The 27,143-nt window shown below is 41.9% G+C and overlaps 1 protein-coding gene across 1 annotated transcript in view; it reads left to right on the top strand.

The window, feature by feature from the left end:
* Positions 1-27,143, top strand: part of MAOB (monoamine oxidase B) — a 111,291-nt gene that overhangs the window by 60,610 nt on the left and 23,538 nt on the right. Inside the window, exons 4-5 of the mRNA XM_061177825.1 lie at positions 21,495-21,599; positions 22,593-22,684. Of these exons, the coding sequence (XP_061033808.1) occupies positions 21,495-21,599; positions 22,593-22,684 (197 nt within the window). The remainder of the gene's footprint in view (positions 1-21,494; positions 21,600-22,592; positions 22,685-27,143) is intronic.

Below are 27,143 nucleotides of genomic sequence, written 5' to 3'. Positions count from 1 at the left end.
AAATCTGGGAATCTTCTGACTCATCTAAGTGAATCATCATTTTGGTCTGTACCGTTAGAGACAGTAAGCATTTTCCCTCACACTATTTATGGAGTGAAAAGTTGATATCTTTACCGGCATTAATCAGTGGCCGACTTCGGAACTGGGTGAGTTATTCAGTGGAAAGTAGAATACATGTTGTGTTGGAAACATTCAAGGATATGAATTTCCATCTTGTGAGGACCTCTCCGTAGAGAAAGGCAGACTGACTCTGGAGTCACAGCCCTTTGTTAAAGTCCTGGGCTTTCAGTAAATTCACTATGGACCCCGGGTATGTCATTTACTGCTTCTTAGAACCCTCAAGTTCTAGTCTGTAAAGAGGGACTATTAGTTTCTACCTCCCAGTGTTGTCATGAAAATTAAATATGATAATATATAAAATGACTTTATAAATATCAGGTACTTTTACTATTCTAAAAAATCTTAATGTGGTAGAGAAACCCTTCAGGAGGGAAATTTTTTTTGATAACTTGCTTTTTATTTTATTTTATTTATTTATTTATTTTAACTTGCTTTTTAGACACAATTTTTCTAGACCTAGATCATCACATTTCCTCAGATTTCAAAATGATAGTCTGCTAACCCAAAGAGGATAATTACTGACATCTGAGGAAAAACGCATTGTGAGAAAAATTGTTTCTTTTAGAAGTCTTAATCTCTCTCTCTTTCTCTCTCTCTCCCCTTTGATGTTGTCTGTGCCTGAGTTACAAAGAGCTTTTTCATCTTCTCATTACTCTGTATAGTTTGGGGACATCAAAAGCATTCGGATAATATCTTTGAAAGACTAGGGACGCACCTGTCGTCTGGCACCTGTGACCCCAGTGAGGCTACAGTGGGACTAGGAAAGGGGTGCAGTTGTTTGGGATTAGTTGAGCTGTGCTCTCTGAGGCTGGAGTTCAGGGTCCAGGTCTGGAGGTTCAGAGAGTACTTGACAGAGAAGGTGACTAGATGAGCACCTTCCCTCGCAAGGGTGTACTGGGGTGAGCAGATGGGATTGATTGTTTCTGCTGGTAAATCCCAGCATGCTGAGTGATGTTGGAAGGGCAGGAAGCTTTGTGTCTTCTGCTACAAAATCATCCATGGGCTCACACAGTGGAATTCCCCTAGAGGGCCCCGGGGAGATGTGTTTGGAAAGAGACATTGTATTTATTAAAATTATAACAATAACATCCTTCTAAGCACTTTGCATATAGTATCTCATTTAATCCTCGCTTCAGCCCTGGAGGTAGGTATTATTATCCACATTTTATAAATGATGAAAAGTGTCGGCGATGTAAAGTAACTTACCTCTAAGGTCACAGAATCAGTCTGTTTCTAGAGCCAACGCTCTCAACCTCTAAATGACAGTTGGTGAATAAAAAAGAATGAAATAATGCCATTTGCAGTAACATGGATGCAACTAGAGGTTATCATACTAAGTGAAGTAAGTCAGAAGGAGAAAGACAAATACTACATGATATCGCTTATATGTGGGATCTAAAATACGACACAAATGAACCTATCTACGAAACAGAAGCAGACTCACAGACATAGAGAACAGACTTGTGGTTGCCAAGGGGGAGGGGGTTGGGGAGGGATGGAGTGGGAGGTTGGGGTTAGCAGATGTGAGCTGTTATACATGGAGTGGAAACGACAAGGTCCTACCGCGTAGCACAGGGAACCATATTCAATATCTTATGACAAACCATAATGAATATATACAAAAATGTATGTATATGTATAACTGAATCACTTTGCTGTACAGCAGAAATTAACATAACATTGTAAATCAACTATACTTTAGTTAAAAAAAATAAATGAGAGTTGGCCATACCTTTTGTGGAAAGAAACGTGTAGGGACAGTAGTGATGATATTCGTCGGTATTTACACATTTGCTATGGGCGAGCCACTCTGTTAAGAGACGTATATGCATCATCTCGCTGCTTGCCAGCAGTGACCCCATGACATTGATTCTATTAACAGCCACGTTATACAGAGGTCAGGCAGTGGAAGTCATTTGCCTGAGTTCACATGTGGTTACACTACTAGTGCTGTGTTGAACATCACAAGCTGTGCTCTCGCCTCTAATCGCATGTATGTGGGTGCAAAAAGGGATCCTTTTCAAGTGACTTCTGATGTCTGAGTATTCTAAAATGAGGGTTGGCCATGATTATGATTAAGCCAGTGTCCCTTTTTTGCTAAGACTAATTGTGTTAGATTTTATTTCTTTAATATCCTACAATTCAGTCACCTATGATCTATTTTTTACTTACCACCCCTCTGACGCCAAATGTGTGGGTTTTTTCCCACGCCAACCAATTCTTTAGCTCTCTGGACATCAACTGGGTAACCTACAGTTAAATTCAATTCTGACACTACCTGAAGTTAGCGTAGGCTCCACAAATTAAGAGCTCAGTCCCACAAAACTGCCCCCACTTCAGATGCCAGTCGAAATTTCCAGGCCTCGCCTGCTTCTGACTGGCAAGCTAGAAATCAAAGGTTTCCTATGACATACTCTCCAGGTTTGAAACTTTGCTAGGACAGCTCACAGAACTCAGAGAAAACAGTTGACTTACTATTACTCGTTTATTATAAAGGACACAGATGAACAGCCAAATGAGGAGGTACATAGGGTGAGGTCTGGAAGGGTCCTGAGCGCAGGAGCTTCTGTCCCCATGGAGTTGGGGTGTACCACCCTCCAGGCACGTGGATGAGCTCTACTTCACTGACCCGGAGGCTCTCTGAACTCCCTTGCTTAGGGGTTTTTATGGAGGTTTCATTTTGTAGGCATGATTGATTAAATCATTGGGCACTGGCGATTACATCAAGATCCAGCGGCCCCCTTCCTCCCTGGAGGTCCAGGGAGTGATTAGTGGTTGGTTGCCAAGGGAACCAACCACTAATCACGTGGTTGGTTCCCTTGGCAACCAGCCCCGATCCCGAAGCTATCTAAGGGCCCATTAAGAGTCACCCTCATTAGCATAAACGCAGGTTTGCTTGCAAAGGGTTTGTTATGAATAACAAAGACACTCTTCTCATCCCTATCACTCAGGAATTTCCAAAGGATTTAGAAGCTCGCCAGGAACTAGAGACAAAGATCAAATATATATCATCACAATGTCACACTATTGAAGAAGTGTTGACTTAAAGAAATGCATAACGTGAGAGTTGCAAGTTAAGTTTGATTTGGGGCAAAATGAGGACTGCAGCCCGGGAGACAGCGTTCCAGATAACTCTGAGAAACTGCTCGGAGGAGGTGAGGGGGAGGAGCCAGGATATATAGGAGTTTTGCAACAAAGGGCAGGTAGTCAAAAGATTATTGTTAATTAAAGAAAAGCAGATATCTCAAGTTAAGGAATTTGGCGCTTTTCTGTGTATGGGAAGATGCAAGAGTCTGGGCTCACTGAAATCATTCCTTTGATATGTACTTTAGCTATCTGGGGCCTGTATTTTCACATGCTGAGTTTCCTCAGGGCTCACCTCAGGGAGTGGCTGCAGTCTGATGGCTGCTAGATGGCACGTATTCTTTTCAGCCCTGAGCTTCCTCAGGGCTCACCAGCTCACGTTGGAGGGCTGCGAATCATTGGTGACTGTGACACCCTTTGTTTATTGATATGGCAGGAAATATTCCATTTATAAATATTCCATCCCATTTATAAATATTCCATTTATCAGAAGTAAAATTTTCCAAACTATAACATATCTATATGAGCATGCAATTTTATAACTCTTTGATAATGGTTATTTTAACAAGCATTTTATCAGTGTTTTTTCTATGAAAAACCACATTGGATTTATTAGTTAAACTGTAATATTAGAGCTGGGGGAAATATCTTTCGTGTAAATTATTTATGGAGGATTTTATGAAGACTTTTAGTGAGACTAAAATGATCTTTTCTCTAATTTAAGATTACATGTAAGTTAATGCAGCTAGCAGAACATGTAAAAATGCATAGAAGGGAAGATTTCAATATTTAGACTTGTTTAAAATTTATTGGAATTTGGGGATCATGTAGATTTTAACTCCCAGACCCTTTCCTAAATAACTCAAAACATACAATAGTAATTAGTTTTGTAAGGTCCTTGGAAACATTTTTACGATGGCAAATTCACTCTTGCTGCTGGCACAAACCTCTAGGTGAACATTAATGGGATTTTTAAATTATGACCTGTTGCCCGAAAACTGGGTTTGCCTCTTGGTGGGTGTCAGTAGACACCCTCTTGGTGGTTGAGCCAATAGACACAACCAGGCCAAAGCGAGGGAGAGGGAAGGATTTATTATTACTTGCAGCAAGTAAGGAGAACACTAGAGATCTTTCCCAAAGCAGTGTCTCCCCAACAGCAAAACTGGGGAAGTTTTAAGCTACAGGTATATGCATATTCACGAGGGGGCTTGAGCAGAGGAGAATTCAGCATAGAATTGGGGCAAAGGTCTACAGAGTACAAGCTTTAGTTGACTGAAGTCAGGAGGGTCAACATCATCATTCCAACCTCCACCTGGATGGGGGCGTTAGTTCCTGCAAACTCAAAGGTATTGTTATGTATATCCCTTGAGGTGGAACCAGGACCCTGCCCCAAGGCTGCACCATTGTTTCCTGACTGCTCCTCCCTTGTCTCTGCATCCCCTCCCTTCCCTGATTAGCAACTGTTTGAATCTGCCCTTTGGAACTCAGGCAAGGTCAAGGAGGCTGAATGGAGCCCATTTCCTACAAACAAGAAAAGGGAGACACAGAAAGGATTTGTACCGGGAGCCCCACAGGGTCCTGCTCAGTTTCACTTAGATTTGATTACAAACTTTCTCCTCTCAATTTCCCCCTGTCAATCTGTTAATCTATGTGAATATGTTTGTAGCAGCTATGGTAGTATTTCTCATTTCCTTCAGCAAGTCTCCGGTGAGGATCACGGAGAGGATTGGGACCTCCCCACTAATCCTCTCCAAAGAAAACACCCCTATTCTCAAAGGAGGTCCAGTTGTGCCTGGTTCTACATGTTTTCCATGAGGTTTGGGCCCCCCCTAGAGCCCAGGGATTGCGAGTCTTTAGACATTGCTATAGTCTGTTGTGCCCATTCCATTGAATGGCTGCTGTGGTGGAGTTTCCCAGGAAGCAGACTCTGAGATGGAGATGAGCATGCAGGAGGGTTATTAAGAGGTGCTCTGGGCATCGACAGTTGTAGATAGGAGGGGAGAGAGGCAGGAGCTGGCAGAGGGAGAAGTCAAACTGTTGCAGGAAGGAAAAGGTGGGGTACAAGAGGAGGGTCACGTCCCAGGTCTCGGATGAGTCCCTGGGACGGGCTGCCAAGAGTGGGTCCTTGGCTTCGACCAGGAAAGAATTCAAGAGTGAGCTGCAGTAAAGTGGAAGCAGGTTTATTTAGAGAGATGCACACTCCAGAGGCAGAATGCGGTCCACCTCAGAAAGTGAGAGCAGCCCTGGGAGATACACACGCCACAGGCAAGAGTGTGGGCCATCTCAGAAGGCTAGAGGCCCCAAAATATGGGGTGGTTAGTTTTAATGGGCTGGGTAATTTCATAGGCTAATAAGTGGAAGGATTATTCCAACTATTTGGGGGAAGGGGTGGAGATTTCCAGGAATTGGGTAACCACCCACTTTTTGGCCTTTTATGGTCTGCCTCCGCCTTTCATGGCGCCTGTGGGTGTGTCATTTAGCATATGCTAATGTATTACAATGAGAGTATAATGAGGCTCAAGGTCTAGTGGAAGTCAACTCGTCCACCATCTTGGATCGTTGGTCCTAACCAGTTTATGTCGTGTCCTCAATGGCTGTCATTCTTTTAAAGGTTGTGCCCTGCCCCCTTCTTGTCTCAAAACTGTGATATATTTTCAATGGAAGCCTCGGCTAACTCTGCAAGGGATTCTGAAGATGGATGACACTTCAGAACTGTCCTGAGTGGGGCAGGAGGACAAGACCTTTCTACCCTCACATCAGTCAGTCATTGGAAGTGGGCTTCCCAGAGAAGGCAGCATGACCTTGGGCAAAGTGGTTTTTCTGCAGCTGGGGTCATCTCCGAAGGGGACTAAGAACCAAGGGCTGCCTGCCAGGAACACTCCTAGCAGGTGAAGAAATAAGACCCTTACTTCTGAATGGGGAGATGGGCAAGCTTATCACAACATCCACCATATTGACCACTTGGGTAGACCACTCTTCTCTTTAGTAGTTCTAGATAAATCTTTACTTATTGGGGCTTTTGTAGACCTTGACACCTGGCTAACAGAATGGCTGTGGATGGAGAAGCATAGGGGCGTTTGGGGTAAGATAGATGCAGTCATGAATCCTGCTGACTGCACCCTCCATGAAATAGCTCCCTTTACCCAAAAACTGGGGGTTCCATCAAGGGGCTTTGCCATACACAGCCACGTAGCCAGGTGACACCATGAAGCCAGCCATGTGCCATGTTATAATTATGGTGCTATAATTCTGTTTCTATGGACCTGCCTCTCCAACTAGACTTTGGAGCTCCTTGAGCCTGGGATTGTGTCTTATTTCATTTCTGTGTCTTCAGAGTGTCACATGGTACCTGTCTCATATCTGTGGTCAGTATGTTTTTACTGAATGAAAGAAGTTGTCCAAGTGTTCATAGCACTTAAAAGAATGATGCCTAGAGATTTTTCCTGGGCCTTTACAAGCCTATCAGTAAAACAATTTTAATTCTCTTCATCATTTAGCTAAATATAGTGTTAGTTCTAATTTAATAGTTAGATTTTGGTTAGGATTTTGCTTAGGGCTTTTAAAGTCACAAACACATTTAAGCAGACAGAGTGGAATGGCAATGAGGTGGGCCTTATTGGTGCCTGCTGTTTCCTGTGCCCCGGTGACCATCCAGATCTTGGATCTCCTGCTGCATGAGAGTTAGTATGAGCTGGGGAACAAGCTTGACTTTAAGCATGGCTGAATTTGAACCCCTCTCATTAGCTGAGTGATCCTGGTGAAGTTGTTTATCCTGACTCACTCTCCTCAATCTGTAAAATGGATCAATATACAAATGTTCATGCAGCATTATTCTAATAGCCAAAAAGCAAAAAGAACCCAAATGTCCATCAACAGATGAATGGATAAATAAAATGAAGTCTACCCATACAGTGGAATATCATTCAGCCTTAAAAAGACATGAAATTCTGAAACATGTTACTACATCGATGAATCTGGAAAACATTATGCTAAGTGAAATAAGATGCAAAATCCATTTATATGCATGCGGTACCTAGAATAGGCAAATTCATAGAGACGGAAAGTAGAATGAGGGGGTTAGTGGGAGGGGGAAATGAGGTGTTTGTTAGTGTTTAACGGATATGAAGTTTCTATTTGAGATGATGAAAAAGTTCTGAAAAGGGATAGTAGTGATGGTTGTACAACATTGTGAATGTACTTAATGGCACTAAATTGTACACTTAAAGATGGTTAAAATGATAAACTTGTTAATTTTATGGATGTGAATTATATCTCAATAAAGCTGTTAATAAAAAATAAGGTTACTCTGTGGTGACCTAAATGGGAAGGAAATCCAAAAAAGAGGGGATATATGTATACGTATGGATGATTCACTTTGCTGTACAGCAGAAACTGACACAGCAGTGTAAAGCAACTGTACTCCAATTACAAAAAATAACAGTACCTAGTCCATAAAATACTTGTGAGGATTAAAAATGATATATGATACATACTACTAAGTATAAAATAGATTAACCAACAAGGACCTATTGTATAGCACAGGGAACTATACTCAATATTATGTGATAACCTATAATGGAAAAGAATCTGAAAAAGAATATATATATATATATATATATATATATATATATATATATATATATATATATATAAAACTGAATTGCTATGCTGCACACCTGAAACTTACATGATATTGTAAATCAGCTATACTTCAATAAAAAAAATTTTTTTTAAACTTGAAAAAATGATATATGAGAAGTACCATGCACAAGCACCAAAGGTGGTTGTTACTAAGCATGACCTAGAAAATAAGCATTTGTTTTATGCAAAAGACCGCATAATTCTGAAAGGCAGTGGTGCTTAAGGACTGAGGTGTGCAGCTCTTTCTCTGGCCTTGAGATGGGTGCAGGAGTCTTCTCTAATAATAATCCATATATATGTGTGTGTGTGTGTGTGTGTGTGTATACAATTGGGTGAGAGCTGTCCTTTCCCAGAGGAAAAACAGAGTGCTTCTCCACTGTACATGGACCCATTTTAACAGAAGGCATCTGTTTGACATTGGTCACTGCCCTCCCACCAGCCTGAGCCATCCTGTGGTCAATGGTAAGTGTTGTCAAGACAGACACAGTGGTATTTCAGTTAATCACCATGGGACAGTGACCTGACTTCACAGATGAGCTCATCATGAACACCTTCCAAATACGTGATTAAAGCATAACTGCCCTCTTGGCATTGCTACTATTTGTTTTGAATCTCCTCTGGCCTCTAAACATGGTTTCAGATGAACACAGCATTAGATTTTTTTTTTTTTTTTGGCTGTGCCTTGCGGCATGCAGGATCTTAGTTCCCCGACCAGAGATCAAACCTGTGCCCCCTGCATTGGGAGCACAGAGTCTTAACCACCGGACTGCCAGGGAAGTCCCTAGATTTTTATTTATGGGTAGTTGTAGATCATTCATTGTCATTGCTGTAGGGTATTCCATTGTGGGAATAGAACTCAATTTGTTGGTCCATAATACAGTTAATGGACATTTCACATTCTTGTGTATGTGTTTGGAGAACATTTTCTTGGGCATCTATCTAGAAGTGGGTCGCAAGCTGTGTGCATAAGCATCTTTAGTAGATACTGACAAAGAGTTTTCCAAAGTGGTTATACTATGTCACATTCCCATTAACAGGGCGTGACAGTTCTGGTTGCTTCTTAATCTCACCAACACTCGGTATTGTAATCAAATTTTCTCAACCTCAAATCCGTGCCTCTTGGGGAAGAGCCCAAGATAAGTTTCAGTTACACTCTCCAGTTTTATATATAGAATTGTTTGTATGTGTGCACTTTACTGGAGAGATTACATGGTTTTCTACAGAGTTTCAGAGGGACCCTTGTCCCAGAGAAGAGCAAGGACCACTGCTTCAGGTTTTTGGCTTTCTTATAATGGTACACACAGTGTTTATTTGAGCCAAGATTTCTCTTGGGAAAGCTAAAACTGCTGGGTAGCTGTCTCTATTTTTGAAAAGCACATTATGGAAGGCCTGACCACTCTGGCATTTTGCTAGTGCTGATGCATGTTGGGTGATCTGTTGGCAATGTTCAAAATTACACGCCCTAAGAAAAAGAGATTACATTTATTGGGCTATTCTAGATGCCTGTGCTAATTTGATCTAATAAACACTTACGTGTCTACAAATTGAAAGAGTGAAAAAATTGGAACAGGAAAATAGATTTTAGCTATTCTGCTTTGGAAACAACCTCTTGACATCAATAGTGTGTCCTGATGGTTTGCCATGTGATGCAGCTGGAAATGGCTAATACAAGCAGCAGAGGATTAGGGGCACAAAATCCTGCATCCTTCTCAACACACTGTTATTCTTTGAGGTAAATGTATGGGCTGATTTTGGAAACTCTCCCCTGTGGAGGCCTCTGTCTCCATCAGCAGGTGTATTTACAACAGATTATGAAAGTAAAGCGGACAAAGATATTGATCAGGTTTTGGGGGGGGAAGAATTACAATTTTCAGCTTCCTAGTTGAAACATTTTAATTTTTTTCAGAAGATATTAACTTTCATTGTATTTAGAAAACATTCAGTCAGACTTCTGTCTCAGATCCTGAAGAATTCCTCTTCTTATTTTAATACTATTTGCCTTAGTCAATTTAGGCTGCTATAACAAAATACCGTAGATTGGGGGCTTCCCTGGTGGTGCAGTGGTTGAGAATCTGCCTGCCAATGCAGGGGACACGGGTTCGAGCCCTGGTCTGGGAAGATCCCACATGCCGCGGAGCAACTAAGCCCGTGAGCCACAATTACTGAGCCTGTGCGTCTGGAGCCTGTGCTCCGCAACAAGAGAGGCCGCGATAGTGAGAGGCCCGCGCACCACGATGAAGAGCGGCCCCCACTTGCCGCAACTAGAGAAAGCCCTCGCACAGAAACGAAGACCCAACACAGCCATAAATAAATAAATAAAATAAAAAAATACCGTAGATTGGGTGGCTTATAAACAATAGAAATTTATTTCTCATGGTTCTGGAGGCTGGGAAGTCCAAGATCAAGGTTGCTGGCAGATTTGGTGATGCTGTCTGCTCACTGTATCCTCGCTTGGTAGAAGCTCTCCAGACTTTCGTTTATAAGGGCACTGATCTCATTCATGAGGATGCAGCCCTCATAACCTTATCACCTCCCAAAGGCCTCCACCTCCAAATACCATCACACTGGGGGTTAGCTTTCAACATATGAATTTGGGGAGGCACACAGACATTCAGTCTATAGCACTATTCATCCAATCAATCATCTATCCTTCCATCCCTCCATCCGATCATCCAATGCTCGTCAAACACCAGTTGAATATATATCACTCTTAAGCATTATAGGAGGAGGCAAATGTTTCTTTTCCTGAAGTAGCTGGAGAAAAAAGGCATACTCACGTGGAACACCTTGAGAATAATATCAAGATAACAATTACAAGCTGCTATGGTAAGGACTCCAAATGGAGTGAACCTTATGTTTCGAGCACTGATGGGGGGTGAGGTGAATTTTGGAAGGCTTCTTGAAGAAAGTGAGTCTTGAGCTGGGCATAGAAAGTAGTTTAAGCTTTGCACTGCCGGAGATTAGAAGGCAAAGGAGCCTTTGAAGGACAGATGCAGCGACAATGCAGTGGTGAGGATGGCCTGCTGACATCAGGGCACAGAGGCCCTGACCAGAGCACAGAGGCCATTTCCTTGGCATCCACCTTCTTCTGGCAGCCTTGAGAACCAGGCTCAGGAGCCTGGATTTGTTCCAGTGAGCAAGCGTACATCGCTGCGGAAGAAGAGAGAGGGTGAATCTGGCCTCCTTTCTGTTCCTTGTGCAGTCCGTCTCAGGATGCTTGCTGGGGCCTCCGCCTGAAGTGCTCTGCCCCCCACCCTGCCGAGTCACACGGTTTCCCCCTCTCCTCTCATCTTTTCCCTCAAATGGTACCTTCTCAGTGAGGCCTTCCCTGTCCACCTTATTTAAAATTATAATCAACCCCAAACCACCAACACCCCCTCTTGGCCTTTCCTACTCTCTTTTTCTTCATAGCACTTATCACTGTCTAATATACTACATGATTTTCTTCTTTATTTTCTTTAGTGTCTGTTTTGTTTGTTTATTTTGTTTACACCTATTAGAATGTAAGCTCTCAGGAGAGCAGAGACTTTTGTCTGTTGTCGCTCACTACTGTGCCCCCAGAGCCTGGAACGGTGACGGATACATAGGAGGTGCTCAAGAAGTATTTGTTGACCTATGTGATTTTAAAATTTCTAATAGCTGCATCGAAAAAATAAATAAATAAGCAGGTGAAATTAGTTCTTGTTAATCCTCTCGGGTAGCAATGGGGGAGCTACAGCATTATTGACATATAATAAACTGCACATATTTAAGGTATAGGGTTTAAGATTTGACATATGTATACACCTGTGAAACCATCCCCACAATCAAAGGTCTTTGTGCCCCTTTGTAATTATATATGTTTAATAGTATATTTTGTTTAACCCAATTTATCAAAAATAGTCATTTTTACGTGTATTCAATATGAAATTGTTAATGAGGTGTTTAAGATTTTTTTATACCAAGTTTTCAAATTCCAGTGTGTTTTACACTGTGTGTAAAGAAATATTTGTTGAATAAATGAGTGAATGAACTGGCATGGAAGTCATTTGAGGATGGGCTGGACTGGTCCTTGCCTGGGATCAGGAGGGAGAGCCACGGAAAAGATCTGGCTGGTCATTGAACCCATCATCAGCTTCTATCTGGTTTGTAAGACTCTCAAGTGGTTACTGGGTCAAAATGTCTTCCAGAGACCTTCTTTACACCAACTGAGCAGTGGCTCATGGAGGAGAGATCTAAGTAAGAGCTTGAGCTCTGAATGCACAAACCCGAGGTTAAATTCTGTTTCCCCTGGCGTGCAAGCTGTGTGACCTTTGAACAAGCTTCTCAACCTCTCTGTGCTTCAGAACTCATCTGTAAAATGAAACATACAATTAGCAATTTACAGACTGAGTTGTTGTGAGAATTAAATTAAATTATTTAATTAAAACCATCAGCCTAGTGTCTGACAAATGGTGTTCAATAATTATAATTAAGAGGCTGGGAAGTTTCATGATCAAGAGTATTGGCCTTTGAATGTCTGAATTGCAATCCTGCTGCCACTTAGCAGTTGTGAGACCTTGAGCAGACGATAATTATTTCACCTCTCTATGTCTCAGCTTCTCCATCTGAAAGGGTGGCTGTGAAGATGAATGAATCAATACATGTAAAGTGCACAGAACAAAGCCTGAATGGGGTAAACACTCTCTGTCAGCTGTTGTCGTTATTGTTTGTTATTATTATTCCTGCAAGGCTTTGCCTAATTTCTCAGCCAGTACCATCCCCATCTTCCCTATTTCTCCCTACATGGACGATTCTGTTGCAGGAAGGGGGACCCTTTCCAGGGCCCGAGAGTGGGCTCTTGTCTAATGCTCCAAAATGAATTGTCCAAGGAGACACACGTGCTGACAAAGCAAGAGACCTTTTTAGGAAGGGGCGCCTGGGCAGAAAGCAGGAGGGTAAAGGAACCCAGGAGAACTGCTCTGCCACGTGGCTCGCAGTCTCAGGTTTTATGGTAATGGGGTTAGTTTCCGGGTAGTCTCTGGCCAATCATCTTGCTTGGCCCCTAGTCTGACTCAGGGTCCTGCCTGGTGGCGTGCGAATCTCTCAGCCAAGATGGATTCCAGCAAGAGGGCTCTGGGAAGTTGGTCCTCTCCTCCCTCTTTTGGCCCCTCCCGAATTCACCTAGTTAGTTTTCAGTGACAGCACCATGTTCCTTATTAGGACCTCCTGTTGTGAGACAACTCAGGTAATCAGGGTCTGGCCAAGGCGGATGGTTTCAGTCAATGGTTCCCTAACAACTCCAGGCCTTTCCTGTGCTAAGTGCTGCTGGCCTGTTCCAAAAACGTTGTCACCGTTGTCTGCCCCTCCCTCCAGCTTCGCCCATGTGATGATGCAATCAGAACCCCGTGCTGGGGCTTCCCTGGTAGTGCAGTGGTTAAGAATCCGCCTGCCAATGCAGGGGACATGGGTTCGAGCCCTGGTCCAGGAAGATCCCACATGCCTCAGAGCAACTAAGCCTGTGCGCCACAACTAGTGAGCCCATGCGCCACAACTACTGAAGCCCGCGCGCCTAGAGCCCGTGCTCAGCAACAAGAGAAGGCACCGCAATGAGAAGCCCGCGCACCACAACGAAGAGTAGCCCCCGCTCGCCACAACCAGAGAAAGCCCGCGCACAGCAACGAAGACCCAACGCAGCCGAAAATAAAACAAATAAATAAATAAATATATTAAAAAAAACAAACAACCCCTGTTGACCCCAGGCTCCAAGTGCTTAGAAATGAGAACAGATAAACAGAGGAAGAAAGCCATTTGCCTAAGTAGAGCTTCCTGTCCTCCTCCCCCATAGGGTAGATTAAATTTCTTTTCTTCCAAACTGGAAATATAGATCAAAAGTTAAGCTTGGTCCTCCTGTTTTGTTTGTGGCCCAAGCATAGTCCTTTCCAAGAGCTGTAAAAGTCATTGAGTTCTAGAGGGGCCGGGTGGCCTGCTCCAGCTCCCCACAGTAAGGAAGACGAGATTCCCATGAACAGCAGAGGAGACACTGAGAGGGAAAGGTCACTGTCAAGAAACGGGATCGAAGAAAGGCCAGGCCACCTGTTCTTACTGCAGAGACTGGGGTCAATGCGGGGAATAAGATGGCAAAAGGGCTTCCAAGATGGGACAGACTTCAGGGTGTGCAGTCTCTGCCTCAGAGAACAAGGGTCAGGAGAAGAGCGAGACATCTGGAGCATCAAAGTTGACATTAGTGATGTGCTTGCCGCCAAGCCAGCCCGTCTCTGAGAGCCCTGGCCCACTCGTTAGGGGGAGAATTGAGAAGGCAGATTTCAGATGTTTTTACTGAGCCTGCTGAAGCTCTTAGGCTACAAAATAAGGCCATGTGATAATCGAGTTGGTTGCTGGTTTTCAGCGAGTCTGCTTTAAAAAGTCAAACATAAATCTTCATGCCAGGGTGTCTGATTCTAGGAATTTACCCAAAAGAGATTAATCAAAAATGTGGGCATGGATTTATGGGTAAGAAGTGTTTGTATAAATGACGGGGCATTCATCATGATCATGATCCCAGAACTGTCAGCAACATCCATTAAGTGCATCCTGTTTGCCATGTATCATTTTGGTTAATTCTTACCCTGTGAGATGGGTACCATTATTCCAAATCTAAAGATAAGAGAACACAAATATTGAGGAACTTGACTGTAGTCACACAGCTACCAAGTTTCCGAGACCATTTTGAATCCGTTCTTTGGTCATTTAAAAGCCACCCTGGGGACTTCCCTGGTGGTGCAGTGGTTAAGAATCCACCTGCCAATGCAGGGGACAGGGGTTCGAGCCCTGGTCCAGGAAGATCCCACATGCTGCGGAGAAACTAAGCCCGTGTGCCACAACTACGGAGCCTGCGCTCTAGAGCCCACGAGCCACAACTGCTGAGCCTGCGTGCCACAACTACTGAAGCCTGTGCGCCTAGAGCCTGTGCGCTCCGCAACAAGAGAAGCCACCGCAATGAGAAGCCCGCAATGAAGAGTAGCCCCCGCTCACCGCAACTAGAGAAAGCCCTGCGCAGCAACAAAGACCCAACGCAGCCAAAAATAAATAAATAAATAAATAAATAAATTTATTTAAAAAAAAAAAAGCCACCCTGCATCCCTTCTCCTGTGGTTCTATACCAGCCCTTTTCAGACTTTTACATTCTTGAAAATTACTGAGAACCTCAAGTAGCTTTGGCTCAACTGACTCCATCTCTTTGTATTTTCCATATTAGGAATTGAAACTGAGGATTTTTAACAATATCTATTAATTCACCTAAAATAACAATAATAACCCTATGACAAGTTAACGTTTTTATGGAAAAAAAGTGATTTCTAAAGCAAACACATGAGTGAGTGGCATTGACTTTCATTTTTGCATATCTCTTTCACATCTGGCTTGAGAGAAGACAGCTGGCTTCTCATATCTGTGTTGGCATTCAATCTGTTGTGATATGTTGTTTTGTCCCTGAACTGGGGACTTACTCTGATGTCTTGTCATGATTTCTTCAGACAAGACAGGCCTCCCTGGACAACGTTCTAAATAGTAATAATCACTGGACTGTTTCTACAATAGCCAAATCTGAGGCACAAAACTCTCATGGTACCTTTGGTCATGTCAAATAAATTTAGACATTCCCGCCCTCCCCTACTTATTCCCTGAAGCTTGAAGACTTGAGATTTTTATGTCTCTAACAATAGTTCTTTCCTGGGTTTATCAGAAGCTTTCTCTAATCTTATAAAAGAATACAGTTGGCTCTCTGTATTCGCAGATTCAACCAACCACAGACCGTGTAGTATGTTTATGATTGTGGTTGGTTGAATCTGCGGATGCGGAACCCGTGGATACAGAGGGCCGGCTCTGGGACTTGAGAATTCGCGGATTTGGGTATCTGCTGTGGGTCCTAGAACCAGTGCCCTGAGAACACTGAAGGACAACTGTAATCGTTTTTATAAACTTAGCTAAGATGCTACCTGCTTGGACGTAAGACACCAAAGACTGTCAGTAAATGAGAACATAAAAAGGGTGAAGTGTTTTATTCTTCTTCATCACGGTGCTCTTTACATATTGTTTGGCTTCCATTTACTCACACAGAGCCCTCTGTGGTGGTCACTTCTCACTCCGGTTTTGGCTTTAGAGTTCTGAACACACCTCCTATCTAAGAGCGTTCCTGATTTAGGAGGGCTTTGGCAGCTGGTCTCTGACACCATTGAGTTGCTGGAATGATTGCTGTTGGTGCAGCCCTCACTGTGTTTAGGACCCCATTGAATGAGAATCCCTGGGCTTCAGCTGGGGTGACATTTCAACTGGGCTACTAAGCTGGCATCTATCAAGAACAATCTTGGAAGCCCCACCCCACCTCCATCATATCCCTTCCGTAAGACATGTGCTGTACAAAGAGCTTATCCTTGAGAAAGGAGGGAGGGATGGTGGAGAGGTGGCCATCTCACAATGTGTCCTTGAGTTGAAGGTTAGCGGGGAAGGAGAAACAGGTTACTGTTGTTGATGGGGCTCCCTGTGCAGATCATGGTTTTCCGGGTAGCTCTGCCCTCACCCAAGAGCTGTTCTTCACCTTTTCCCGAGCCAATCCATGAGTCAGACTGGAGTTCTCAGTTTCTTAAGCAGTTGTCCTTATGTTCCCAGGAGTTGCCATGGCTGTTGGTGCAGACCTTGGCAGTGACAGAGCAGACACCAATTAACCAAATCTGCTGGGCTCACACTCTTCTTCAAGTCATCTGCTGGTGATTTCTGGCAGAACCAAAGTGTTTGTGAAAACAAGCAAACACAAAGCCCTGAATAACTAAATTGTCTGGCTGACTACCAATTTCTTCCCCTCCATTCTTGGTGCTAAAGATCTTTGCAACAAAAATGGGCTGTTCTTCCCGTTTAAGGGGTGGCTCTTCAACCTGCTTGTGGTTTTATCTCTTTCTGATGCCCTTTACCTGTGGGCACAATGCCACACTGAGGAGTCCAGGGAGAGGTCTCTGTATGCCGGTCTCGGATGTACTCTGCCCTTGCGAGGTAGCCTGACTTGATTCTTCACAATGGGAGTTCCATCTCTCACCCGCTTTGTATAAATGCATCTCTGGTGTGTGGTGGGAAGCAGGGCAGTTGTTGCTGGTGAGGATCTGTGGAGGCCAAAGTAGGTGACTTGAAAACAAGGAAGTTAATAATAGCATAGGAAACCTGCTATAAACTGAATGTTTGTGTCCTCCTCCAATTCATATATTGAAATCCTAACCCGCAATGTGATAGTATTAGATGATGGAGCCTTTGGGAGATGATTAGGTCATGAGGACAGAGTCCTCATGAATGAGGTCGGTGCTCTTATAAACAGACCCAGAGGGCTCCCTTATCTCTTCCACCATGTGAAGATACAGTAAGCAATGGCCATCTATGAACCAGGAACTTGGTCCTCACCAGACACCAAATCTGCCAGCGTCTTGATCTTGGACTTCCCAACCTCTAGAACTGCAAGAAATAAATTTCTGTTGTTTATAAAGCACCCAGTCTCTGTTGTTTTTTTTTTTTCTGTTATAGCAGCCCAAATGGACTAAGACAAAATCTAAGTACAAAAGATCTTTTTAGAATTCAGGACATTGTGTGCCAAATAATTAACAAGTTCAAGGTCACACAGCTGAGATGATATCCAACATTTATTGTGAACTTACTATGTGCCAGCAATCTATGCCAACAGGTCCTAGGCATGCAAAAATAATAATTACAGTAGTAACAGCCGCAGTAATAGCAGCAACAACATTTGTTGAGAACTGACAACATGCCAGCCACTGTTCAAAGTAACTTATGTGAATCATCTCACTTCATCTTTCCAGTACATCTGTGAGATAGTTACTGTCATCCCATTTATACACAAGTAAACTGAGGACAGAGAGCTTAAGTAACTGAACACAGCTAGTGTGTGGCAGAGCCATGACTTGATCCAGGTAGGCTGGCTTGAGTCCATGATCTTGCAGCTTAGAGTCCGATGGGTGACACAAAGTGGTAAATGCATGAAGCTGGTACAGTGGAGTTAGTGGCAGGTGAAAGGTAAACGGAGAGCTCTGGGACACTGAGAAGGCCACCTAACCCAGTTGTTTATGGTAATCTGGGCATAATTCCTGGCGGAAGATGATGAGGCCAAGAGATGTTGAGTTGGAACAACGAGATTAAGCAACTCACTCGCTCGGTGTCAATCAGTTTCAGAGAGGCAGTGCTGGGGTGGGACCCACATGTGCATTGCGGGGAATGATCCTATGGATCCATCCATAGGTTTCTACTGAATAAATTCTATGTGCTGAGCTCTGATGGAGGCATAAGTAGAGGTTTGAAAAAGTCAGCATGCAAATTGTGTGGTATGTGAATTGTATCTCAATAAAGCTGCTTTTTTTTTTTAAGCCAGCATACACATAGTTGATTCTATTAAGTTCAACTTTTTTAAAAATAAAAGAAATGAAGACTCCTTGGAGAAATGGCAGATCCTAGGGCTGTGGCAGAGACAATAGACAATGAGCCTGGAGAATCTTCTGGTGCCAGAAATGAAGAAAGTGCTCAAGAAACAGAAGATGAAGGCATGTCAAAAGGACACAGGAGCCCCCAACGACCACAGATGGGAACAATTTGAGCAAGAAAATAAATAATGTAGTATTGGATTATAACCCAAAGCATAAAGTGAATATATATAAGCCCATACTGATATAAAGAAAAGATGGAATAAATAAATAATAGGGGAGAAAGAGGCAAATATTCCTTAGAGAAGAATTTTAAAAATTTATGTGGATACCTCCCTCCAGGAAGTAGTGTTTACTCCCTACCATCTCCTCTTGAGAATGGACTGAACTTAGTGACTCTCTTCCAAAGAACAGAGCAGGGAAAGGGGGAAATATAACTTTACAGTGGAGAAAGCTGGCAGGCACCACCTTAACCAAGGAATCAAGTTAATATCAGCAGGGATAAGTCAGGTGCCCCCCAAGGTGATGTGATGAGAAGGGCACTTTCCTCTGTTGTATTCTTCCCCCAAACCCACAACCCCGATCTAAAAATGAAAAAAAATTCACACAGATCCAGATTGAGAGACATTCTACTAAATACCTGACCAGTATCCTTCCAAACTGTCAAGGTCATGAAAAAGAAGGAAAAACTGAGACACTGTCACAGACCAAAGACCAAGGAGACTTGATGACTAAGTGTAATGTGGTATCTTCTGTGGGATACTGGAACAGAAAAAGTACATTAGTTTACAAACTGGTGAAGTCGAATAAAGTCTTAAGTTTTATAAATAGTCATGTACCAGTGTCAATCTCCGGGTTTTGAGAAATATACGATGGCAATGCACGACGCTAACATTAGGGAAAACTAGTTGAGAGGGATATAGACACTTTCTGTACTATCTCTGCAACTTCTCTGTAAATCTAATATTCTAAAATCAACAGTGTACTTAAAGCATAAAAGAAAAGTCAGCAAGTGTTGGTTGGGATGTGGAGCAAGTAGAACTCTCATACATTTCTGGTGAGAATATAAAGCAGTAGAACCACTTTGGAAACTGTTAAACTTGAAAAGTTAAACATACACCCACCATGCAGCTCAGCCATTCTGCTCCTAGGCATTTATCCAAGAGAAAAAAAAAATATGTATACAAAAAGACCTATACAAGGATGTTCATAGCAAACATCCACAATGAATGAATCAAAACTGAAAAGAATCATCAACAGAGGAATGGATAAACAAATCATGGTACATCCATACAATGGAATACTACTCAGCAATCAAAAGGGACTGACTGCAGCATGGATGAACCTCAAGAAAGTCATGCCAAGCAAAAGAAGCCAGATAAAGGTGGAATCATACATACTGCATGATTCCATTTTTTAAAAAATTCTAGAACAATCTATAGTGACAAAAAACTGATCAGTGGTTGTCTTGGGCCAGAAAGTGGGCAGGAATTGCCTGGGGAGGAGCAAGAGAGAACTTTCTGGGGTGATGGGCATGTTTTATATCTTGATTGTGGCAATGGTTACACAGGTGCTTACAGTGTGTCAAAAACTTCCCAAATCGTGCATTTAAAATTGTTTCTTTGGGTGTAAATTATACCTCAGTAAAGTTGACTAAGAAGGGTGATAGTTAATTTTATGTGTCTGCTTGGCTAGGCCACCATACCCAGATATTTGATCAAACACTATTCTAGATGCTTCTGTAGAGGTATTTTTTTAGATGAGTTTAACATTTAAATTAGACTTTGAATAAAGCAGATTACCCTCCATAATGTGAGTAGACCTCATCCAATCAGTTAAAGGCCTTAATAGAAAAACACTGAGGTCCCCCAAGGAAGACAGAATTCTGCTAGCAGATGGCCTTTGGACTTGAACTGCAACTCTTCCCTGGGTTTCCAGCCAGCCAGCCTGCCCTGTAGATTTTGGAGTCGCCAAGCCTCTACAATTGCCTGAGCCAATTCCCTAAATTAATCTCTCTCTCACTGCCCCCCTGCCCCCCCCCCACATACATCCTGTTGGTTCTGTTTCTCTGGAGAACCCTGACTAATACAAGAAGAAAAGTAAGCCTGTATGATAACTCTTCCCTGAGAATCTTAGGGCCTTGTTGGAGAACAAAGAACAATATGACCATAGAATTAATTATTAAAATAGTTTCTGTAACTACAAAATCAGTGTGAGATGAATCTTTGCCAAATGACTGAGAGCTATTGTGAGATCTTGGTTGACTGTGGACCTTGAGTTACTCCAATTTGGTTGCAAGATGATGTCAGAATGCATGGCCTGACTTCTGACTCAGGTTTTCAAATGAACCTAAAGTGGTTTTTGTGGATGTACCTGAACTGCCATTAAGTTAAACCTCCCAGGGACGACATACAAGCTGCCATGTTAGTAATCCTTGGAGAAATATATGCCCTTTGTCTCTGTGTCGAGGCGTCCCTGCTCTTCTGGGAGAACCAGGCAGTGTAAACATGTCACAAAGAGAAGCTTGAAGTTGTGTCTCTTTTTTTTTTTTTTTTTTTTTGGCTGTCCTGCTCGGCTTGCGGGATCTTAGTCCCTGATCAGAGATCAAACCCGGGCCACGACAGTGAAAGCGCCGAGTCCTAACCACTGGACCACCAGGGAACTCCCTAAGTTGTCTCTTCTTTCTGCTTTGACCTTGATCTCTGGGAACTCCTGTGTTGACCTAGCGTATCTGATTCCTTGGAGAAGCTTGCTGGGCCCTGTTTTGTGGCTCTTCCTACAGATACTTGCATTCCTGCAATCGGTTTTTCATCCCCTTCTATCTTGTGTAATATTTACAGTTGTCATTTTCTGACCCTCCACCATGCAGAGTCTCCTGGCTCTGAGATATTTGCAAGTATCATTGGCAAATGAGATTAGGTAACCCCACTTCTGTACTGGCATTTATATTTTACATGATAAGGGTTCCAATTTCAGAGAGAAACCTTTCTATTGTGTTTGGTGTGGCACCAAATTTCTTTAGGTAACAGGGAATTTTGCTGGAAATCTTAATGCTAAAAAGTTAAGTTGGGTTCTGAGGACAGTAGGAACTAAAACACTTGAGTGTATATCACATATTGATAACATGATTTTGCTTATAGATATTTAACAACTTGGCATATTTAACTACTTTTCCATTGTAGTAAATGTTTCCTTTTAAAATTATCTTGTATCTCACAGGGCAAATCCTACCCCTTCAGGGGCCCATTCCCACCTATGTGGAATCCAATTGCCTACCTAGATCATAACAACCTTTGGAGGACGATGGATGACATGGGACGAGAGGTAAAGCTTCCTAAAGCTTCTTTGATGACATTTGTATTCTTCATAATAAGTTTAGTCCTTAAAAGAAAGAAGGTGAAGCATGTCAACAGTGCCTAGCATATTGTATAGCACAGTAACTTGCAGTAAAGATTTGTGAGATGAATAAGTGAACTTGTTTCTAACCTCTAAAAGAATGAGATGTCCAACAGGCTGCAATTTGCATACTACTGATGAGGGGGGAGAAGATCTTCTATCATTCAGCTTTCCTGGGATGATGTTTCTAATTTAGAATATCCTCAGGACATAGCAAGTAAGACTTCTGGGTCTTTGAATCACCACCATGCCCAAACCTGCAGCTCCTGAGTAAACACACACAGAGCTTGACCTGAAACTCCAGTTTAGACATGATCTGGTACATCTGTCTGATCTTTGTTAAGGAGTTGATTTTTTTTTTAAATTATTATTTATTTATTTTTGGCTGCGCCAGGTCTTAGTTGTGGCACGAGGGATCTACGTTGCCACGTGTGGGCTCTTCAGTTGTGGCATTTGGGATCTTTTAGTCGCAGCATGAGAAATCTTTAGTTGCGGCATGCGAACTCTTAGTTGCGGCATGTGGGATCTAGTTCCCTGAGCAGGGATCGAACCCGGGCCCCCTGCAGTGGGAGCGTGGAGTCTTAGCCATTGGACCAGCAGGGAAGTCCCAAGGAGTTGAATTTCTGAATTGTTCTCTCTAAATTATAATAGTAACTTAGTAGTTGATATTTGGAAACAGCTTGATTACAACATAGCCTCCATTTATAGCACAGGAAAGGTTATCAAAAATTAAATATGGATTGAGCGAATAGGAAATCGACACAGACAACATGGATTGTGCAGTAAAAACACCACTATTGGGGGAATTTGGAAAACTTGCATTTTCCTTCTTTAAGTTAGAGTTTTGAATACTATTGAAATAGTTATTTAAAATGGAAAATTACATTCGCTTTTCCCCTCTGAATCGTCATCTGAATGTAGGTTCCCAGTGATGCCCCATGGAAGGCGCCCCTTGCAGAACAGTGGGACCACATGACGATGAAGGAGCTGCTGGACAAGATCTGCTGGACGGAGTAAGACCCGCCATTAGGCACAGGCATTGACTGTGACTCTCTTTCAGGTTTATTTAGCAATTCGGTTCAGCAGCTATGAAACAAGTAGCCGCTTTGTGTCTATAACCACACCATTTGGCCAGGTGGAGTGCTGAAAAATATTGGAACCATGTCCTGCCCTAAAGATGTCTATACATCAAACCTACTTCTTTGGAATAGTTTTGCATCACAAAGGTGGTATTACCCCCTAAAGTCCTTAGGACAGACCACATTGTGCCACTTCCCTTATTTAGAACAGCTTAAAGATCTCACTTATCAAGCTGTCCATGTAGGGATACTTGTATACTCCTCACTGGTGGTCAAGTATGGAGAGAGTGCATCAGCACATGCATTTCAAACAAACACCTATGGGATGGAGTGGAACTCTTCAAAGCTTTGAAGAGGAACTTCTAGAGAAGTTCTCTGGATAATTCACAACTGCCCAGGAAACATGGATGACTGGACTGACTGCTCCCCATTAGGGAGAAACGTGTAGCGTTGAAAGAAAGTGTTCAAGAGTCAAGTATTAAATTACAGTTGGCAGAGTTGGGAACTATACATGAGCTGTGGAAGCTGTATAGACAGACAGCGTGGAAAGGCCTCCCTGCTCTTGGACAGCAGGGAGAAAGGAAAGGATGATAAGGGTTCCATCTCAAGCACATGGTGAATTTGTGGTAAGCAAAGTAAGAAAATGGCATTGCTATGAGACTGTTTGCCCATGCTAAACAGCATTAGTTGGGAATGTGGCTCTGGGGTTGATGTCTTCATTTTCTAGGCATTGGGGCGGGGGGGGAAGTTGGAGCACTGGCAACTAAAAGTAAAAAGTTTTTAAGGATATCTGAATCTAAGATATGGAAATAACCAAAAGACATAAAATGTACATACTTCTTCATACATAAATTCAACTTCTTAGAATTTAGCTTAAAGAAGGAGAGAGAAAAGAAGAGAGGGAGAAAGGGAGACAGAAAGGGAGGGAGGGAGATTCAAAGCATTATTTTTAAAAGGAAAATCTAAATGTCCCATGATAGAAGACTGGTTAAATTAATTATGGTTTGTCCGAAAACTGGAATACTCTAAAATCTTTAAAAATCGTGTTGAAGAAGAAGATTTAATGGTTTGAAAAACATCATACTATTAAACAGATAGAAAAACAGGCTGTTGTCAAGTATGTACAGTGTGATATATCATCTCATTTCTCAAAAGAAAACTGTACATGCCCTGCAAGCAACGGATATCCATCAGAATGTTTTTTAACATCTAATATTACAATGCAAACAGTTATCCACGTCATTAAAATTCTTCATCAAACATCATATTTCATGGTTGCAGACTATTCCATGGGAAGTGAATACCATAATGTGTTTATCTATTATCATTTGACGTTCTAGTTACTTCCAGTTTTTAATCATTATCGTTATTATTATACAATACTCTATGATCAACATGTGCCTCTCCTACGTCTTCAGCCTTTGAAAGCAACCAATTTTGAAAGAGTAAAACCCTTTTATTGTCATGAAATCAATGCCTATTATTAATTACATCCTTTTTAACACTTATCTGATGCTATTTACCACTCTGTTTTAGAATGTAGTTTGTAATACAACTTATTTTGTTTGTAATAAAATTGCAGTATTTACTTTTAAATTTTATACATGAGATTTTCAAAATATAGTGAGTATTTTTTACCTGCATTTGTTTTATAACTCCTGTTATAAAAAGCTTTTAATAAATTCATTAGGTCTTCTCTCTCCGGAGAGCTTTGAAGCTCATTGAAGATAAGACTAATTATATTTCTTTGGTCTCACAGAGATCTGAGTTTTTCTGCCATAGTCCTTGGCCTAATCCTCCCCTTAGTGAATATTCTAGGTTGTTGGCTGACAAAATAAAGCATTCTGAGATGTTAGGAATATATGAACACAAAGTAATTTTTAAATTTTTCCTAAGCAAGATAAGCATGATACCATTTCCTGGTTTTAAAGGAAGTAATCCCCAGAATATCCAACCTACCGTGGTTCAAACTAAAGCACAATCATATATTCAAAGGCTAATGTTGATCGTTCTTTCTGTTATCATTTATAAAGTGGTTTTCAGAAACAGATTAAATTTATGATGTAGTCACAGCTATGTAAATACACTTTTTAAAACCTATAACTAGAAAAAGAAATGCACCAAAATGAGTCTAGGGATTATCTTTTGGGGGGCAGAAATGTGGAAGATACTCATTCTCTCATCTTTTTATTTTATGAATTTTCCAAATTTTATATAATATGTGTATATTTTTCATGTAGAAAACATAATAACGTTTATCTTCTAAAGAGTCAACAGGGCAAGGAACACGAAAATATTATTGCACTAGCTTCCTTGGCCTTCCATCCCTCAGATACTTTTCTTCTCATTTCTTTTCTCAGTAAAGCTCTTAGAGTAAATCAAATAAAGGATTAGGAATGGCCTGGCCCTCCAGAGACAAATTACTTTTAGATCTCCCTTGATTTCAAACCAGGGTTATTTCTTTCTCACCAAACTGGCAACAGTAACAACTAGAATCACAGCTCTATTTTTATATTTAATATCGGTTATCTAGCTAGGGCAACATTAGATTTTAGTTATTTATGACTCCCTTATACCATCCGAATTCACCTATACAATAAAGAGCAAAGAAAACGGGACATCAGGAAGCAGCAAAGGATGCTTTCACTTTGAAGTAATATTTTAAACCAATCTTTGGATATTTGTTTTAGATAGAAGCCAAAAATTGCCTCTGCAAAGAAAGCATGAGTCAGCAATTTCCATCCATTCAGTTATCATGAGGAATCTTGCAAAACTAACTTGAAGTCACTTCAACATATATATTACACTATTTGCAGGCTTAATGATGGGGACTGTCACAAAAGTGCTACATGTAACTGGTATGTGTGTTAGGTGTGATTCTACAAACTTCCAGAGTCAAGGTACACTAGGGTAGAGAGGTGTCCCTTGGTCAATATTTGTCCCTTCAAGGTTGTCGACTAATTTTAAAGCATTTTGAGGTATTAAAAGCATGAAGTTTGAATCAGGTATGACGTGGTTTGCAGTTGTACCATTTAGTGAGCTGTGCACTACATATTATTAACTTCCCTGAGACTTAGTGTTTGGGTTTGTGAACTGGGGAAAAATAATGACTGTCATTTTTGTGACAAATCGATAAGACAATGGGTTTTAAAAACCATGGAGTGTGAAAGAGTTCAATAAATGGAAGACAGTATTTTTTTTTTAATATTTATTTATTTATTTATTTATTTAGGGCTGTGTTGGGTCCCCGTCTCTGCGCGAGGGCTTTCTCTAGTTGCGGCAAGCGGGGGCCACTCTTCATCGCGGTGCGCGGGGCCTCTCACTATCGCGGCCTCTCTTGCTGCGGAGCACAGGCTCCAGACGCACAGGCTCAGTAATTGTGGCTCACGGGCCCAGCTGCTCCGCGGCATGTGGGATCCTCCCAGACCAGGGCCCGAACCCGTGTCCCCTGCATCGGCAGGCAGACTCCCAACCACTGCGCCACAAGGGAAGCCCCGACAGTATTATTTATTCCACCCATTGTCAGCACTATCAGGTGGAAAATTCTGCCTCAGGTATAACCAGATTAACAGCATGCAAACTTTATGTCAAAGTCAAAAGCGGGATTGGTCCTAATTAAAGATATCCCAGAGAACACATTACTACTGGTGAATTTTAGGATCTGTTAGATTTCACCGAGCTGTTGGAATTGCAGGAGATCATTCACTTTCTGGTGTGGCTCCAGATAGGACATAACCTCTCATCATTTACCTGCCAACCTCAAGCAAAAGTTCGTCTATCCGTACTCTGTTAATCACTTTTTCCCCTCATCCATTCTTTGAGCTGGTCTTCCATTAGACAGTAAAATAACTGAATAGATAACTGTGACTAATTCTGTACTTGGTACAGCACCTAGCATATCCTTTGAGCATTATGGATCATTTAAAAATAATGTTTAGGGAGTTTCCTGGTGGCCTAGTGGTTAGGATTCCAGGCTTTCACTGCCGTGGCCCGGGTTTAATCCGGTTGGGGAACTGAGATCCCGCAAGCTGTGTGGCATGGCCAAAATAAAGAAAGAAAGAAAAGAAAAGTAATGTTTAATTGATATTTCTCATCAACCATGTATTCATTCAGTCATCTTAACAAGTAATTTATTAAGTGCTTACTATGTGCCAGTCACTATTTTATTAAAGAGGACACGATGGTGAGCAAGAAAGTTAAGATCCCTGTTTCACTGATTGATATTCTAGTGGGGGAGACAGCAAGAAAAAATAATAAACCAATAATTAAGATAATTTAAGACAGTGAAAATAGTTTTAAAGCTACCACACTATGGCAAAATGATAGAGAATGCCAGGGTGCTGGGAATATAGAAGCTGGTGCTCATTTTTATAGACGTATAAGAGTTCATCTT

This window comes from Eubalaena glacialis, chromosome X, assembly GCF_028564815.1.
Source record: "Eubalaena glacialis isolate mEubGla1 chromosome X, mEubGla1.1.hap2.+ XY, whole genome shotgun sequence".
Classification (NCBI taxonomy): Eukaryota; Metazoa; Chordata; class Mammalia; order Artiodactyla; family Balaenidae; genus Eubalaena; species Eubalaena glacialis.
The sequence above is the reverse complement of the archived record's forward strand: the minus strand, read 5'-3'. Positions and strand labels throughout refer to the sequence as shown.